General features: G+C 40.5%; 2 protein-coding genes across 2 annotated transcripts in view; one reads left to right on the top strand and one right to left on the bottom strand.

Moving 5' to 3' along the window:
* Positions 1-15,743, bottom strand: part of LOC308108379 (glutamate receptor-interacting protein 2-like) — a gene marked incomplete at both ends in the record, with an annotated part of 212,966 nt that overhangs the window by 113,134 nt on the left and 84,089 nt on the right. The gene's annotated exons all lie outside the window — the stretch shown is intronic.
* Positions 8,437-10,099, top strand: LOC308108380 (homeodomain-interacting protein kinase 2-like). Its single transcript, XM_080461242.1, has 6 exons — positions 8,437-8,514; positions 8,749-8,871; positions 8,975-9,055; positions 9,147-9,322; positions 9,406-9,483; positions 9,581-10,099. The coding sequence occupies exons 1-6, from the start codon at positions 8,455-8,457 to the stop codon at positions 9,714-9,716; spliced, it is 654 nt and encodes a 217-aa protein (XP_080317368.1). The 5' UTR covers positions 8,437-8,454; the 3' UTR covers positions 9,717-10,099.

Here is a 15,743-nt window from a genome sequence, read left to right as displayed (position 1 = left end):
TATGGGAGATATACACCCTCTGATCTGCATAAACCGCCATTGTTTTAGTGTTTCCAAGTGAAAATATAAAACTTTTGTTGTATTTCAGCTGTTCGTTTACAGAACAACTGCTTTCAGAGACACTGAAACTTTTTCAAACATGCTTCACTTTAAAATCAGAACTGATGAAAGAGAGAAAGTGCTATTAAAAGCTTCATTAAATGTGATGCCATATTATTGAACTGTATTAATAATCTAATAATGTACAAATAACATGAAAACTGAAATTTACCAAACAGTATTTGCATTTTCAAAGAATTCTAGAATGTGATAGCCGATAACAATGACTTGATAAACTATTGGCAGAACAATATTGGCTCAATTATTTCAATACACTATCAGCAAGTTATTATTGTCTTGTTCTTATTGCATTTTAAAAGGCCAAAAAGAAATGTTATTATAAGCCATTTCTAACATTATTGGTTGATAGAAGGTGAGTTTGTGACTCTAAATGTCAAATAGGTTTATATGAGTGACAGTTTGTCCTGAGAGGGACAGAAAACCCCTCCGGGGGGTGAAGTTTGCATCTTCTCCCCGTGCATGTGTTGGTTTTCTCCTCCCACAGTCCAAAAGAATGCGTTGGAGATAAAGGGCTGTATGCTTCATTTGCCCATTGAAAAAGTAATAAATATACAACACTACTGTGTTTCTTAAAGGAGCCCAAAAAAAAAGAAGAAGAAAGAAGCTGTGATACTGACACTTGTGTTGGAGCCGAGAGTGTGAAGGAAGTCCATCCATATTGAATGATTTCACACATGCTGCGCAGAGTTAACACTCTGCGCCCACGTGGGGAAAGGATTTCTGCAACGGATGGGAGGAAGAAGTTTGGATGGATCAACGAGGTGGAAGTATTCCAAACCAAAATATGTCTCTCACCTGATGCGAGAGCTCCGTTACTTACTGTCCAAAGTCTATCAATTATTCATCGCGCTGTGAATACAATCCTACGAGGTTCACCAGCGTTGATAATCAAACATACAGGAGACACAGAGTCCTGTCACTTTCAGAATAAAGCTTCAATACACACTTTAGTCTTATGCATTCATTGCAAATAATGGAATATTTGTACTATTCCTCCCTCGCTTGTGGCTCAGTTGGGAGAGAGATCGTTTCTCAATCGGAATATTGCAGGTTCAATTCCCTATCTCCCCGGGCCATGTGTCGAAGTGTCTCTGAGCAAGACACTAAACTGCTCCCACTGGTTATTCTGGGCTCCTTGCAATTGGTGTGTGAAAGTGTGTGTGTGAATGGGTGAATGTGATCAAAAGTGCTTTGGAAACAGCTGAAGCAGTCAAACCACATTAATCATGTTCCATTACTGAAGGACAAGGAGAACGTTTCCAGGATGGATGAACTCCCCGGCTCTCATCAGGACGAACTGGATGCATCTCGAATATAAACTTCACCTGGCAAAGGAGATTTTGACATATTGGAGTTGTAAATTCAAAGTCCTGAAAGGAAGCTTTGGCCACGTTTAGACGTACCCGGGTATTTGAAAAGACTGATCTTTTTCTGCGTTTGAGCCACACATTTACACACAAACCAGCTACGACTCACCACAAACGATGATTCCTGAAAACTCCAGCCACACTGGCCACTCTGTGTCTCCGAATCTAAAGGGGGGGAGGTGGATATTTATGTCAGAATTTGTGACGTCATGTTTTTTTTTCCAGGATTCTGATTGGCTATCATGATGTCATGCGTCTTGCTACACTGCCCTCTAAAGGTCTGGCTGCTCATAGTAGCTCTGAAACAGATGTATATGCAGGTCTGTGACAATGAATATTTTTTGGGAAACGTGGAGGGGGAAATATCTGTGTAAACCTGGACTTTGACTCATGTGATCTGCAGCTACACCTGCTAACAAGAAGCCACCCAATTAGATTATTACTCCATCCTCCACTTGTCCATTTAGATCTTCACACAGGTTCCTTCTTGTCCGGTGAGATAAAGCCGCTGGCTGGCTGAGTGACTGTGCAGGGAGCCGACAGAAGCCGGGACCTGTCAGCCCAAGTTAGTCCTGTTTACCTTGGACACTCAGTGTGTACGCGCACGGGGGAACATTTAGCTCCTGTCGGCTGACGCGCTATTTAATCAACCTGACACATCAGGTGGGAGGGAGTTAATCCATCTGACCTGAACCAGAGGAGTAAAAAAAAAAAAAAACAACTAAAGCCTAAAGCAGGCTCGCGGGTGTGTTCGATTAGAGTTCATCATGATGCTTTAAAAGAAGGATTACCGGAGTCAGAAGAGAAGGTGATATTAACACCACAGGAAAATAAAAAACCCAGCAGGCTGCTTCGTGCTGAATTATCATCAACAGTCAGACTCTGGAGGATGCTCTCGTGGTTGAAAAAAATAGAAAAACAACAGGACTGCCTCCAGATCTGCTGCTCACTTGTTGTAAACCATGTTGTTACTCATTCAGCGCTCCTGTGTGGCCCGGCGAGCAGCGAAAGGCGTGAACAGCAGGAGCTCGGCACGCAGAAGATAAACAGTCAGAAAACATGTCCACTGGGAGCAGAAAGACCAACACATTTCTGAAATGCAGTAAAAATATATTACACATTATGCTGAAGGTTTACTGAAGTGTTAGGACTCCATCATGGAAAACATGCAAACTCCATTGATCTTATCTCCTGTCTCTGGTTAACATCGCGGGGGGGCTGCAGCTTTGCCCAGCTGGCTTTGTCCTCAGGGCAGGAAACATCCTGAACAGCTCACCGGTCCATAAAGTTACAAGAAGTAGGCACTCAGGGTGCATCCATAGATTTTAAAGGTATATCTACATCAGCAAAACCCTAACCCTTCTTCTCAAACTAGTACCCAGAATGTAACCAACCAACCATCACCAGAACAATCAACCTACGACAATGAAAACACAGAACTCCTGGCAGAGGTGAATAAACATGTTGCTAGTGGGACCATATTGAGTGTAACACAGTGTCGTGGTGATGCTGGTGCTGGGAACTCATCTGTTCTGAATCATTAGAGAGAACAGAACGGATCGTTTTGTGTGTATAATCGTTTGGGTGAAATGGTTGTGCTCCAACACTATTCCAAGGTTTTATATTTTCCACATCCTCTCCCAAAGTCTGTGAAGAAAAGAATGAATGGAATTCACTTTACCTACTTGAGCTTTGCTACATTCACTCATTCACACTCACACTGAAAGACAGAAGGTAACAGCTGCCATGCGATGATCGGGGATCGAACCATTGACCTTGGAAGTGGAAGACGACACGACTGAGCCACTGCTGCCTCAGTAGTTAGGTTTATAGAGATCTGTGACTAATGAAGTTCATTATGACTTTAGTTTCTTTAAAGTATTTAGTTTTCTTCTTTTTAGAAAAGTCGACTTTTAAGACATAGCTTCTATAACACCAGCTGATAAAAGCAAATCCATCGCCAAATGATGTTTCTGACCGTCGAAACATGTCAAAGATATGTTTTAAAAACCTACTTGCCTGAAAAGAAGAAAGTTTAAAACTGAAGATACAAACAACATTAAGGGCTGATTCTGGAATTCTTCATCTGTTATTTCAACACTTAGCGACATCAAACTTTCTCACATTGTGTTGAAGAGCCATAGAGTGTAGTCCGGGTTCTCAATGAGAATGAGAATTATGACAATAATGCTGTTTATGTGTGTACAGTAGGATGAAGTGCAGCAACACCGGTTTAAAGTCGAAGAACAAAAAGTCCAGATTTGAGGTTTCCACTGCGTACGGCTATGAATAATGGATTAAAGATTTGCTGACTTTAAGGTGTGACGCCACTCAGATGAGATGAGCTGCCGGAGCGAGTCACATCTCCTCGTGACAAAGACACATGAATAATTTGAATAATTTCGACTTTGCTCGAGTTCTGTGTGCCTGCGTGCGTGCGTGCGTGCGTGCGTGCGTGCGTGCGTGTGTCACAATGAATCATTAATATCAGCCTTTTTAATGTAATCTCAACCTAATGCATCGGGTCTTTAAATGTTAATCTATCATCTTTTAAGTTTTCTTGTCATCCCTATTCATTTTCTTACACAAACATACATTACACATGCACATTTAAAAATTAAACCACAAAAAAAAAAAAGCTCTGCATTTGTTTGATGACGCCTCGCTTTATTATTCCTCCTCTTTCGTATGGCCTCATTTCTTTCCATTCACTTCGCTTCGAGTTTATCTGGCTCTTCTTTCCCCTTCCTCTCTTCAGCACACTGGCATATTTTGTTTGTCCGCATGCACGGTGGAAACACATTACTATGTGCATGCAGGATGGAAAAGTCCTGCCACAGTTAATATGAAAGGGATAGCTGCAGACACACAAAGAAATGAAGTATTTCTAGTGCCGACCGCTCGGTTTAATTAGCATCACAGAAGCACACACGCACATATGTGCAGGCTCATGCCATGGTTAATGAAGCCTGCTGCATAGCGTACACAAGGATCATTATTTTATGTTATTTATCACCCAAAAAAAGAGGGGAGGAAAAAAAAGAGGATTACATCAGTATTTATTTGAATCAGATTAGAGGATTTCTGGATGAAGTAAGCTTAAGTTCACATTTTGGTTATTATTATTATTATTACTATTATTATTATTATGGACCGAGGCCAGGACCCTATTGTATTTGTAGTGTCTCTTATTATTCTTTTTTCTTTGACTCCTGACGCCTCTTTGAGCCCAATTTGACCATCAAATGTTGATCAAATTTGGCACGCTCATCAAGACTGGCAAAACATTTAAAAAAATGTAAACAATTTACCCCCCGAGTGCCAAAATGTGCTCTCTAGCGCCACCTAAGAACACTAAAACGGCCACCACGGCCTGTTGTGGCGCAAGAGAGCGCATTTTGGCAGTCTGGGGGTTAATTTTTTACATTGTCTTACATTTTTTGCCAGTCTTGATGAGCGTGCCAAATTTGATCAATATGTGAGTGTTTAGTGGGTTTCATGCTCGGTCCCTAATAATAAGAAACATTACAAATACAATAGGGTCCTGGCCTTTCGTGCTCGGTCCCTAATAAAAGTTTTGCTGATGAGCTGGAATGTTCTAAAGAGCCATATTGATGATTTGTGAATGTTTGTGTTTAGTCACGGGAGATGATAAGGGGATGTGGATGAAGTTGCTGAAGTTGATGTTGTTGTGTGTGGGGATGTTGTGGTGGATTGTGGTGGATTGTGGTGATGACAGGAACTGCAGAGGCCAGGGTCGTGGATGCGTCGTTTTGAGTAGTGGACAGTTGATGGAGAAACCTGTAGGGGGCGCTCTTGCCAGCAGATCCGTGTTGTGGTGTGGTGAGTGAGGAAGACAGGTCGGGAACTTTGTCTTTATGTGATATCACTTCAACTGGAGATTCACATTGAAAGACGAAGGAGAAGAACATTCAGCTTTTTTCTGTTTGTGACGAGTTTATACAGATATTGTGACACTGGTGCCACCGAAGTGACCAGGTTAGTCTTCTTTAAATGATTTTCACTGAGTTTCACGCAGGTAATTATAGACATTTCATTGTGTGAATACTGATTCTGAGAATTATTTGCATTTTTTGACTCACTTTGGCTCCTGCAGTCGAACCTATTTAAACCATTCAAGTTTGAAAATGTGCAGCTTTTTTTTAAATTTCTTAAGAAATTCTTGCTATGTTGTAACTTTTTAATATATTTGAAACTTTATGAAATATTTAAATTCTTTGCCAATTTTTTTAATAGTTCATGGTCTTTGGAACATGACAAATCATCCCTGAAGGTTAAATAGTTTTCAAGAAAAGTTGGTAAAATACATACATACATACCAATAAATAAATACACGCAGACAAAAACATAACTTTGCCCCAACTTTCAGTGGCGAAGGAAGCTAACATTTCTAGTTACCAGAGGAAACCTTTTGTGTCTGCCTCTCTGGCTTCTTTGAGCTCAGCAACTCCATGGCAACAGATGCTGATCTCCTTTGATCTCCTTTGATCTCCTTTGATCTCCTTTGATCTCATTTGGTCTCCTTTAGTCTCCTTTGATCTCCTTTCAAATAATTGTATCTCCTTTGGTCTCCTTTGATCTCCCTCATAATGTTGGTTTCCTTTGTGATGAAAACAAAGGAACTTTAGAGTCATCTTTTGTTGTTTCATTTCAGTCAGTGTATGAGTTGACCTTCGAGAGGCAAACCACAGTTTTACTGAGACATATTATTGACAAGGCATTCCTTTTACAGCAACTGGCGTGAAGAATGGAAAACCTGATGTCAATACCACTGGTTCCAGAACTGGACACACACGAAGGGGAAATCCTTCTTGAGACGGTGCAGCTTTTGAATGTAAGTTGTTGTTTAATACATTTTATACATCATAAGTATTTCCAGAGGAACCATGTAATTTTTGATTAAAAGACAAGAGAGGGGGAGATTGAAGACCACAGTGCCATTTATAAAGGTACTCTTAAAAAGTAAAATTGAGGAGGTTTGATAATTGTCTTTGGTTGTGTTTTACAGTATGTCATGGTTGCTCCAACACTCAGCCGACAAGAACTGGCAACAAAATTGCTGGGAGTTTCAGCAAAGTTTATGGAAACTCTGAGCAACCAGAAAGCGACAATCCAGTCACTTGGCAAACAACTAACCGATGTCAATGAACAGCTGGAAAATGTCAAAGCAAGTGTATCATCTGAGCCTGAGCCTGAAGACAGTGTGTGGTCAGAACCTGATGCTGACAACAGTGTATGGTCAGAACCTGATGCTGACAACAGTGTATGGTCAGAACCTGATGCTGGAGGAAGTGTGTGGTCAGAACCTGACGCTGGAGGAAGTGTATGGTCAGAACCTGATGCTGGAGGAAGTGTCTGGTCAGGACCTGATGCTGGAGGAAGTGTATGGTCAGAACCTGAGGCTGGAGGAAGTGTATGGTCAGAACCTGATGCTGAAGGAAGTGTCTGGTCAGGACCTGATGCTGGAGGAAGTGTATGGTCTAAACCTGATGCTGGAGGAAGTGTATGGTCAGAACCTGATGCTGAAGGTATGTGATTGTTGACATCATGAGTTTAGAGAACGATTTCTTCTCACACATTGACGGACACTGATGAGTGACTTTCTCTCTCTTCACAGGTAATGAGGACCGTTCTTCTACGGAGGTAAATGAAGAAGCTACTGAGATTGTAGTGAGAAGAAAGTAGAACTTATAGTATCTGTAAATGTGTTCCTTCAGTACTGAACACAGATGCAGTCATAATTACAGCAGAAGCAGTCATTACTAATATGAAGTCAAACTTTAGTGCAAACTTTCAGTTTTTCATGTATACCATTTCCTTCCTCAGCGCAGGTTCACTTTTACTTCATATAGATATATGGTTAAACGTTGTATTTGGGCTGATGTTTGAAGTCATAGATGATCAGATCTAACCTGACATTGCATGTCTCATTATTTTGTGAAGGCTCAGGCAGACGCACTACTGGAGCGCATCAAAAACTCCACAGAGACGATCTGGTCTTCCACCTCGGAGTACATAGTGGAGGAGGTCCTGGGCTCTGGTTCCTTTGGAACCGTGGTCCAGTGTGTGAAAAAGCCCTCCAATGAAACGGTGGCGGTGAAAATCATCAAAGACAATATGCTCAATAAGAGCATCGAAGAAGCAAAAGCAGAGGTGAGACATTGAAACACTCATGACCACGTTCATGTTTATACAGCAGTTGATTTCATGTGATCTTGTGTGATTCTAGGTGGAGGTGCTGAACTTATTGAAGGCTTTGGGCTCCGAACAAGTCAACATCGTGAGCTCCAACGACTCCTTCATGTATAAAGGACTGTTGTGCATTGAGTTCAAGAAGCTGGACGTCAGTCTGAAAAGCTACATGAGAACTTGGGGGCCTCTTCAACTGAAAGAGATTCGAGCAATTCTCCAACAGGTTTCACCTTCTTATGTTCTTTTGGCTTTTTTTAGATCTGGTTTTATATCTCTTGATTTCATGTTTTGATTTACTAAAAACCCCCAGCTGCAACTTTGATGGTAAAAATAGAAAAGTTTTTGAAATGCATTTCATTTTTCCTGTTGTTGTGTCTTCTGTTTCAGATCACTGGAGCTCTGAGTTTCCTGAAGGACAAAGGGATTATTCACACCGACCTAAAGCCAGAGAATGTTATGTTAGTAGACCGTGTCCAACAGCCACTTAAAGTCCAATTAATTGACTTTGGTGAGGCGATGCGAAATCCTGAAGAATGGGTGGGAGGAACTTTTCAAACGTTGATGTACAGGTATGAAAACCAGATCTGTTCTGCATATCTGGAACACATCTGGATCTGCACGGTGAGCTGACTTCTCCGTTTCTTTATCAAACCACCTCATAATCAACTTCCTGCTCGGTGTCTTTTTCAGATCTCCAGAGACGGTGCTGGGAGTTCTTTGTAACTACGCCATTGACATCTGGTCGTTAGCGTGCATGGCTGCAGAAATGCTGACGGGAACTCTCCTGTTTCAACCCCATGATGAAACTGAACTGGTCAGTAATACAATTCAGACAGAACACAAATAGTCATTCCAACCTCTTTGACAGGAGTTGTAATAAGTCATTGATGATACAGTTTGTAGTCAGTGGTTTTAAGCGCTTAGTTGTTGCATAGATGTGTAATACATCTTCTACTCAAATTAGTACTTCTACAAATAATACATATTGCCTGGAGTATTATTGGGGTGTTTTTTGAAAGCATGCTCTGACACTGTGTTGACTCCACAGATGGAAAGGATCGTATCTGTCATTGGACAGCCACCAAACAAGGTGTTGAAGGCCGGGATGTATACTGACTATTACTTCAATGAGACAAGCTCCAGTGAGACGACCCAGGGTTGGGTTTTAAAGGTACTATTTGCTGTCTCTCTTTCCACTGTGTTTGGTCAGTGAAAGTTATTTATTTTCTGTTGCCTTCTGCATCAGTAGTAAATTAATTCCTTCCTCTCTTCAGCCACCAGAGTCAATAAGTCCTAAAGCGTCTTCAACAGAATGTCCCCCGGACCCCAAAATGAAACTGCACCATCTTTTAAAGGTAGTTGACATTTCTTGGAAACACTTGTGTTTGTGAACAAGTTCCGTTCTTTTACTGAATTGTTTTTGCTTTGCTTTTCTGTCCCTGCAAGGTCCCTGCTTCAGCAACAGAAGATGAGCAAGCTGTTGAGTGTGACCACCTCTGCTTCATTGATTTGGTGAAAAGGATGCTCCACACGGATGCTTCGGAGAGGATCACAGCAGAAGAGATCCTTTCCCATCCCTTTATAACAATGAGTCATCTGAATCATCCAAATTACAACAGCTAGTAAGTGTGTGTACAAGTATTCAATGTCATGGTGCAGAAAATCTATGAAGTTGTTTTGAGCTTCATGATTGTTTCTCTTCCAGTGTGAAATCTTCAATGGAATGTATGAAGGTCTGCAACAACTGGAGCTTTGATGGAGGGGAAAATGTGTGTGTCAGCAGGTAATTTCCAAACTTTATCCCTCTGATGATTTATTGTATTTTGAACAACCAGACTGATATGCAGTGAAAGTAACAACTTTCTGTCTTATTTTGAAAGATCGCCAGGGCAGAAGGAGGACAAGGCTCGGTCCACGACTTCCGACTGCACCTCTGCCACCAAGGAGAAAACCCCATTGGACAGTGACACGAGTAAGAACATCGATAACAAAACAACCTCTTGGGAAAATCATTGAAAAATGATCATCAGTTGGATGGGCTTTATTTTACATATAGTTAACTTAGATAGCAGCACTAACCTTGGTTGATGAGATCTTTAACCAGCGTTATTTAACTAAACAAATGTCATTTCATTTTTCAGAATTCAGCACACCAAAAAAAGAGAACATCTTGTCACCTTCCAAATATTGTGGCAGAGAGGGGAACGTTGAAGATGAAGACCTGAAGACATCTTCAATCAGACACATGGAGTTCAGAGTCTGCTTGTTTGCCGAGGACACGTTCTGATCGTTCTTCACTCACTTTAGCATTAGTAATGCCTGAGAAAATGTCCAATATGTGCAGGTGGCGTTTGACCGAAGCTCTGTCGAGCCTCATAAACCTTTAACTTTGAGCACTAAAGACTTCCTAAACTTCTTTAATGACAACATTCTAACTCTTAGGGATCAAATTAAAGACTCACTGTCCAGTGCAGTCGCAGATCGATCAACCACATCTTCAGATTTGTTAGTGGAGCTGGATTTCCAGTTATCCAGCTTCCACCCTAGAAGTCCTTGAGTTCTCCTCAATCCAGCTTCATCTAAACCAACAACTTGCCTACTAGATCCGATCCCCACTAAACTGTTTAAAGATATTTTCCCTGTGATTAGTACATCAATACTAGATCAGATCAACATTTCTCTAATAACAGGTTATGTACCACAAACCTTTAAGGTTGCTGTTGTTAAACCTCTTCTTAAGAAATCCCAAATGACCCAGATGTCTTGGCAAGTTACAGGCCGATATCCAACCTTCCCTTTATTTCTAAAATCCTACAGGAAGTATTTTCAGTCACTGAGTATCAATATCCAACCTTTCCTTCATTTCTAAAATCCTAGAAAAAGTGTTTGCAAGTCAGTTATGTGACAAGTTAAGCAAATTTTTCCAGTCGGTTTTAGATTCATCATAGCACAGAGACTCTCTGGTCAGAGTCACTAATGATCTTCTCGTAGCCTCAGACAAAGGACTGGTCTCTGTTCTGGTCCTGTTAGATCTCAGTGCTGCATTTGATACTATTGATCAGAACATTGATACTATAGATCAGAACATCCTACTACAGAGACTAGAACACATCATCGGGCTTATAGTTACAGCACTAAATTGGTTCCGATCATATTTATCAAACAGGTTCCACTTTGTCCATGTTCATGGTAACTCTTCAGTCCAGACTTAAGTTAAACATGGAGTTCCACAGAGTTCTGTCTTAGGTCCTATACTTTTCACTTTATACAGTACATGCTTCCTGTAGGGAATATTATTAAAAAACACTCCATTAACCTCCATTGTTATGCAGATGACACACAAATCTATTTATCAACGAAAGCTGACGATAATAACCAACTTTCTAAACTAGAAGCTTGTCTTGAAGACATAAAGGTTGGATGAGCTGTAATTTCCTGCTTCTGAACTCTGATGAAACTGAAATTATTGTATTTGGCCCAAAACATCTGAGAGAGAAATGATCTAAAGATATAGTAACACTAGATGGTATTACTTTGTCCTCCAGTACCACTGTGAGGAATCTGGGAGTTCTTTTTGACCAGGATTTATCCTTCAACTCCCACATTAAACAAATCTGCAGGACTGCCTTTTTTCACCGACGTAATATTTCCAACATTAGAAACATGCTGACTCAGAGTGATGCTGAAAAACTAATCCATCATGTGTTACTTTGAGAGTAACTATTGTAACTCCCTATTATCAGGGTGAAACAATAACTGCTTAAAAAGTTTTCAATTGATTCAAAACATTGCAGCGAGAGTCCTGACAAGAACCAGCATCAGAGATCACATCACTCCAATACTAACCTCTCTTCATTGGCTCCCTGTTCAATCTAGAATAGAATTTAAAATCCTTCTTCTAACTTCTAAAGCTCTTAACAACCAGGCTCCATCATACCTCAAAGAACTGTTAGTCCCATATCTCCCCAGAAGAACACTTGGTTCTCAGAGAGCTGGCTAACTGGAGGTTCCTAGGTTTTCTAAAAGTAGAATGGAGGTGGAGCTTTCAGCTTTCAGGTTCCTCTGATGTGGAACCAGATCCCAGTTTCAGTTAGGGAGGCTGAAACAGTCTCTACTTTTAAGGCCAGACTCAAAACTTTTCTATTTACTAAAGCTAAAGTTAGGACTGCTTCAAAATACTTTCAAACACTCTTTCTCTACCTCTCTCTCTCTCTCTCTCTCTCTCTCTCTCTCTCTCTCTCTCTCTCTCTCTCTCTCTCTACCTCTCTCTCTACCTCTCTATCTCTCTCTACCTCTCTCTACCTCTCTCTCTACCTCTCTCTCTACCTCTCTCTACCTCTATCCCGTCCCCCCAATCAGTCAGCAGAAAGCCTCCACCTCTTAGTCTGGTTTCTGCAGGTTTCTTCCTGTTAGAGGAGTTTTTTCTTTCCACAGTCGCAAATAAATCTGCTGCTCATGTGGATTCGTTGGGTTTTTCTCCTTTCTCTGTTAAAAGCACATAGGAATGACTGTGTTGTGTTTGGTGCTATATAAATAAAGTTGAATTGAATTGAACTCCACCTTCCTTAAAAAACATGACTTTTGTAAATTTGTCAGAGATCAAATACAATTATTCTGGGAAACAAACTGTCTTTCCTCCTCTAATAGGTTCATACTATGGGACACATTAAAAGCTTATTTAAGAGGTCAAATCATTTCATATACAAAAGGGCTTAAAAACATCACACACTGCAGAAATAGAAGAACTTGAGAAAGAAATTCTTGTGCTGGAAAAAGACTTTTAACAACATAGGGATAGGAAGATATACGGATGGGTATAGGATGGATGATGTAGGATGAGTAACCTTGACGTTTCCATGACGACGGTGCTCGGATATGGGTTAAATATGACGACTTTGGTTTAACTTCAGGTATTCGTAACATCTCACACCAACCAAGACGTAATTTTCGTAAAAATTCACAAATCAGAAGGCAAATGAACAAAAAGCAATGAAAGTAAACTTCATTCTAACTTCAAACCTCCAGATTTGGCTGATTGTTCTTTCATGTGATTCCCTTCCATATTAATTCAGTCAAAACCACCCCACTTCCACTTCTACCACAAATCACAACGTGACGACGAGAACGACCTGAATATTTAATTAATTTTGGAAGCGTCCTTTGTAAACACCACATGCTGCAGTAAACTCAGTGTGAATGAAGCTGATAAAGTCTGCAGGCTGAAACAAACTCACTGTTAACGGCCTCATCCACAATAAGCCATAAAGCAAGGCGAGGCTGTCTGCACCGCTCATCACAGATCAGGCCAAGTGTGTGTTTATTAAACTCATGAAGGTGAGATTACTCACCTCCACAAGTCTGCAGTAAACTGGAGCAACAACTTTTTGCATCATGAATGCATCGGTCACATTTAGAGGTAGTAGTAAACAAATGTTAGATCTCTTGTTTTCAACAGAATATGGAGGAAAGTTTTTTAGAGTTAAACTGTAAAAAAAACTAATTAGAATAGATTAAAAATGGACATGCAAGTTTCCATAAAATGCACATCAAGTACGATATGATGGTCAAGATGGACAATCAAACCACTCTTTTTATTTCTCACATTGTTCATGTATTGTTATTATTGTTTATCATTGTATGTTGGAAACATTTCTATTGGTGTTAAAATAACTATATCAAGATGTTGAAGGATTATGTATTGAGCTGTATTTTCTATTTACCGTGGAGCATATTTATAGTCAGGGATGACCAGTGTAGTTGGTTTGTATGAATCATCTCCAGCAGGAAGGTCAGCTTGTGTAGTTAGTCATGTGATCACTGTACAAACCGGTGACCTCCTCGTAGTGAAGAACGTTCATTAATCTGGGTTTTAAAAAAGGCTGAAATGGTGAGAAAGTCTCATTTTGTTTCCAGAAGGCCTCATAAGTGAACTTTGTAATCTGTAAAATGTTTCCAACAGAGGGGATAATCTTTATAATGTTTAAGTATTAAGTCATGAGGCACTTTTAAAAACACTTCAAAAGGTGATGAATGAAAAAAACGTTTTTTTTAAATCACACTGTGTGTAGTTTGTTTTGTATCTTGGTTGTACAGTGGATGGCGCTGTGCAGTCAGTTTAACAGCAGTTTCTCCTTTGAGGCCTTGTTTACCTGACATTTGCATCGTTTTTGCATTTTTCATTTCAAAACGGTTTCGTGTTTCAATGTTTTTCAAGCAATGTAGTTGGCATGCCAGACCACAAGATGGTGCTAGTGATTGTTTCTGTAATGAAACCACACACACACACAGCAGAGAACAATCCGCTCTGAACATTAACACTGGGAGAACACGGACATTGTAGTGGACAGACCACCAAGTTGGATTGTTATTACGGTGACTGTCAAAATAAAACCACCAAGTTGGATTGTTATTACAGTGACTGTCAAAGTAAAACTACCAAGTTGGATTGTTATTACAGTGACTCTCAACTTTAAAACCATAGACAGTATAAAGAATAGATGCCTCATTCCGTGCGTCGCCACCATATTGGATGAGGCATCTTGCTCTCGAATAGCATCAGAGTCAACGGGAGTTATCGTAGTTTTATTTGGAAAAACTCGAAGGAAAGCTGAACAGATCCTACCAGTAGAAATTTCTCAGCATTTCTCTGAAAGTGACAAAAAAGTCTCTCCTCAAATGTTTTATACTCACGGCACACAAAAACCAAAATATGAAGACGTGTTATTGGGGTGTGAGAGAGAGGCCGAGAGAAACAACTTCAAATCAATCAATGTGTTTCTTATTTATGCATTTATTGATATGCCATATCATGTGTCGAGTCTTTATGAAGAAGCATAAGGCAAAGTGTTTCAGCATGAAAACATGTACTTTTTATGAGTGAAAACTCTGGGAGTTATGATCATTATAGTTGGATTACACCTTCCTCAGTAGAAATACTTGCACTGGAGGTGCAGGGTGACCTATTCAAGATGGCGTCACGCTGCAACCCCAGCTCCGATAGGCAGTGCCAGTTAATGGGGCGTCCCAGAGAATCATGCCTATATAGTAAAGTACCAAGTCCCAGGAGAATATGGACTGGGAGTCATGACATGACGGAAGAGACATTGTTCTGATTGTCTCTACTGAGCATGTGCAGAACTACTGGGTACGTCCAGTCAAAACTCATTTCATACACAGGCTAAACATGCAAACCAGCGTCAAAGTCCCTCAAATGCCACAATCAGTTCAAGTTTATGCAATAAGTTGATTCTTTCCAAAGAGCTGGCAAACCGGGATGAAGAAACTCTTTTGTTGGAAACAGTTTGGCTCAGTCCAGATTCAGAGGCACTGCAGTAATAATGCCAGACCGGGTCACCCAGGCCACTTTAAAGAGTCTTCTCACTGAAGATGCAAAGCTGCTTTGGGGGAAGCAAATTAAAACTCCTGAAATATCAGAGCTGAATAAGTAAAGTGTCCACACAGAGGAATTGGATACGCTGGAGAGCGTTTGAAGTTCTGAAGTCGCCTCATAGATCTTCCTCTCTAAATACAAAGGCGCAGGCTTAATGCTCATTCACCAGCTACTTTCTTCAGGGTTTTTTCCAGAGCATTTGCAAATGAAGGCCTTCTGACTCATAGCTGCTTCCTCCCATAATACTGCATGCATCTTTAAGGAAGGAGCGACTGCAATGCTTCATGAGGTCCTCTGCTGTTTCTCCTGAAATGATCAGAATTACACAAAACGGTAACCAATGTGATTATGGAATCATTTTGATGATTGACTTGAAACGTCGGATAAACGTGGCATAAAGCAGCATTGCTCAACTTAAAAGTGCCGATAACATGGGAATGGTACACCACACCAAATTTTAGAAGAAAACTTATTGTATTTGAAGTACATCACTGAGACAATCCATACAAACTGAAATCAATCAAAAAAAGGACTGCAGGCATCAGAAAGTGAAGAAGGGACAAAACCAGCAAGAAGAGATTAAACTGAGTCAATAAAGAGAAAGAGAATCCTAAAGCACGAAGACGTCAACATCAAAACTCACAAAACTCCAC

The sequence above is a fragment of the Lipophrys pholis genome, assembly GCF_963383615.2.
Source record: "Lipophrys pholis genome assembly, chromosome: 4".
NCBI lineage: Eukaryota > Metazoa > Chordata > Actinopteri > Blenniiformes > Blenniidae > Lipophrys > Lipophrys pholis.
Note: the sequence above shows the minus strand (reverse complement) of the source record. Positions and strands in the feature narration are given on the sequence as shown.

Excerpts from the sequence above, each read along its gene's own strand:
- LOC308108380 (XM_080461242.1), top strand. The coding sequence starts at position 8,455 with ATGGCTGCAGAAATGCTGACGGGAACTCTCCTGTTTCAACCCCATGAT. Across the intron at positions 8,515-8,748 it reads CCCATGATGAAACTGAACTG|ATGGAAAGGATCGTATCTGT; the intron begins GTCAGTAATACA and ends TTGACTCCACAG. Across the intron at positions 9,484-9,580 it reads GAAAATGTGTGTGTCAGCAG|ATCGCCAGGGCAGAAGGAGG; the intron begins GTAATTTCCAAA and ends TTATTTTGAAAG.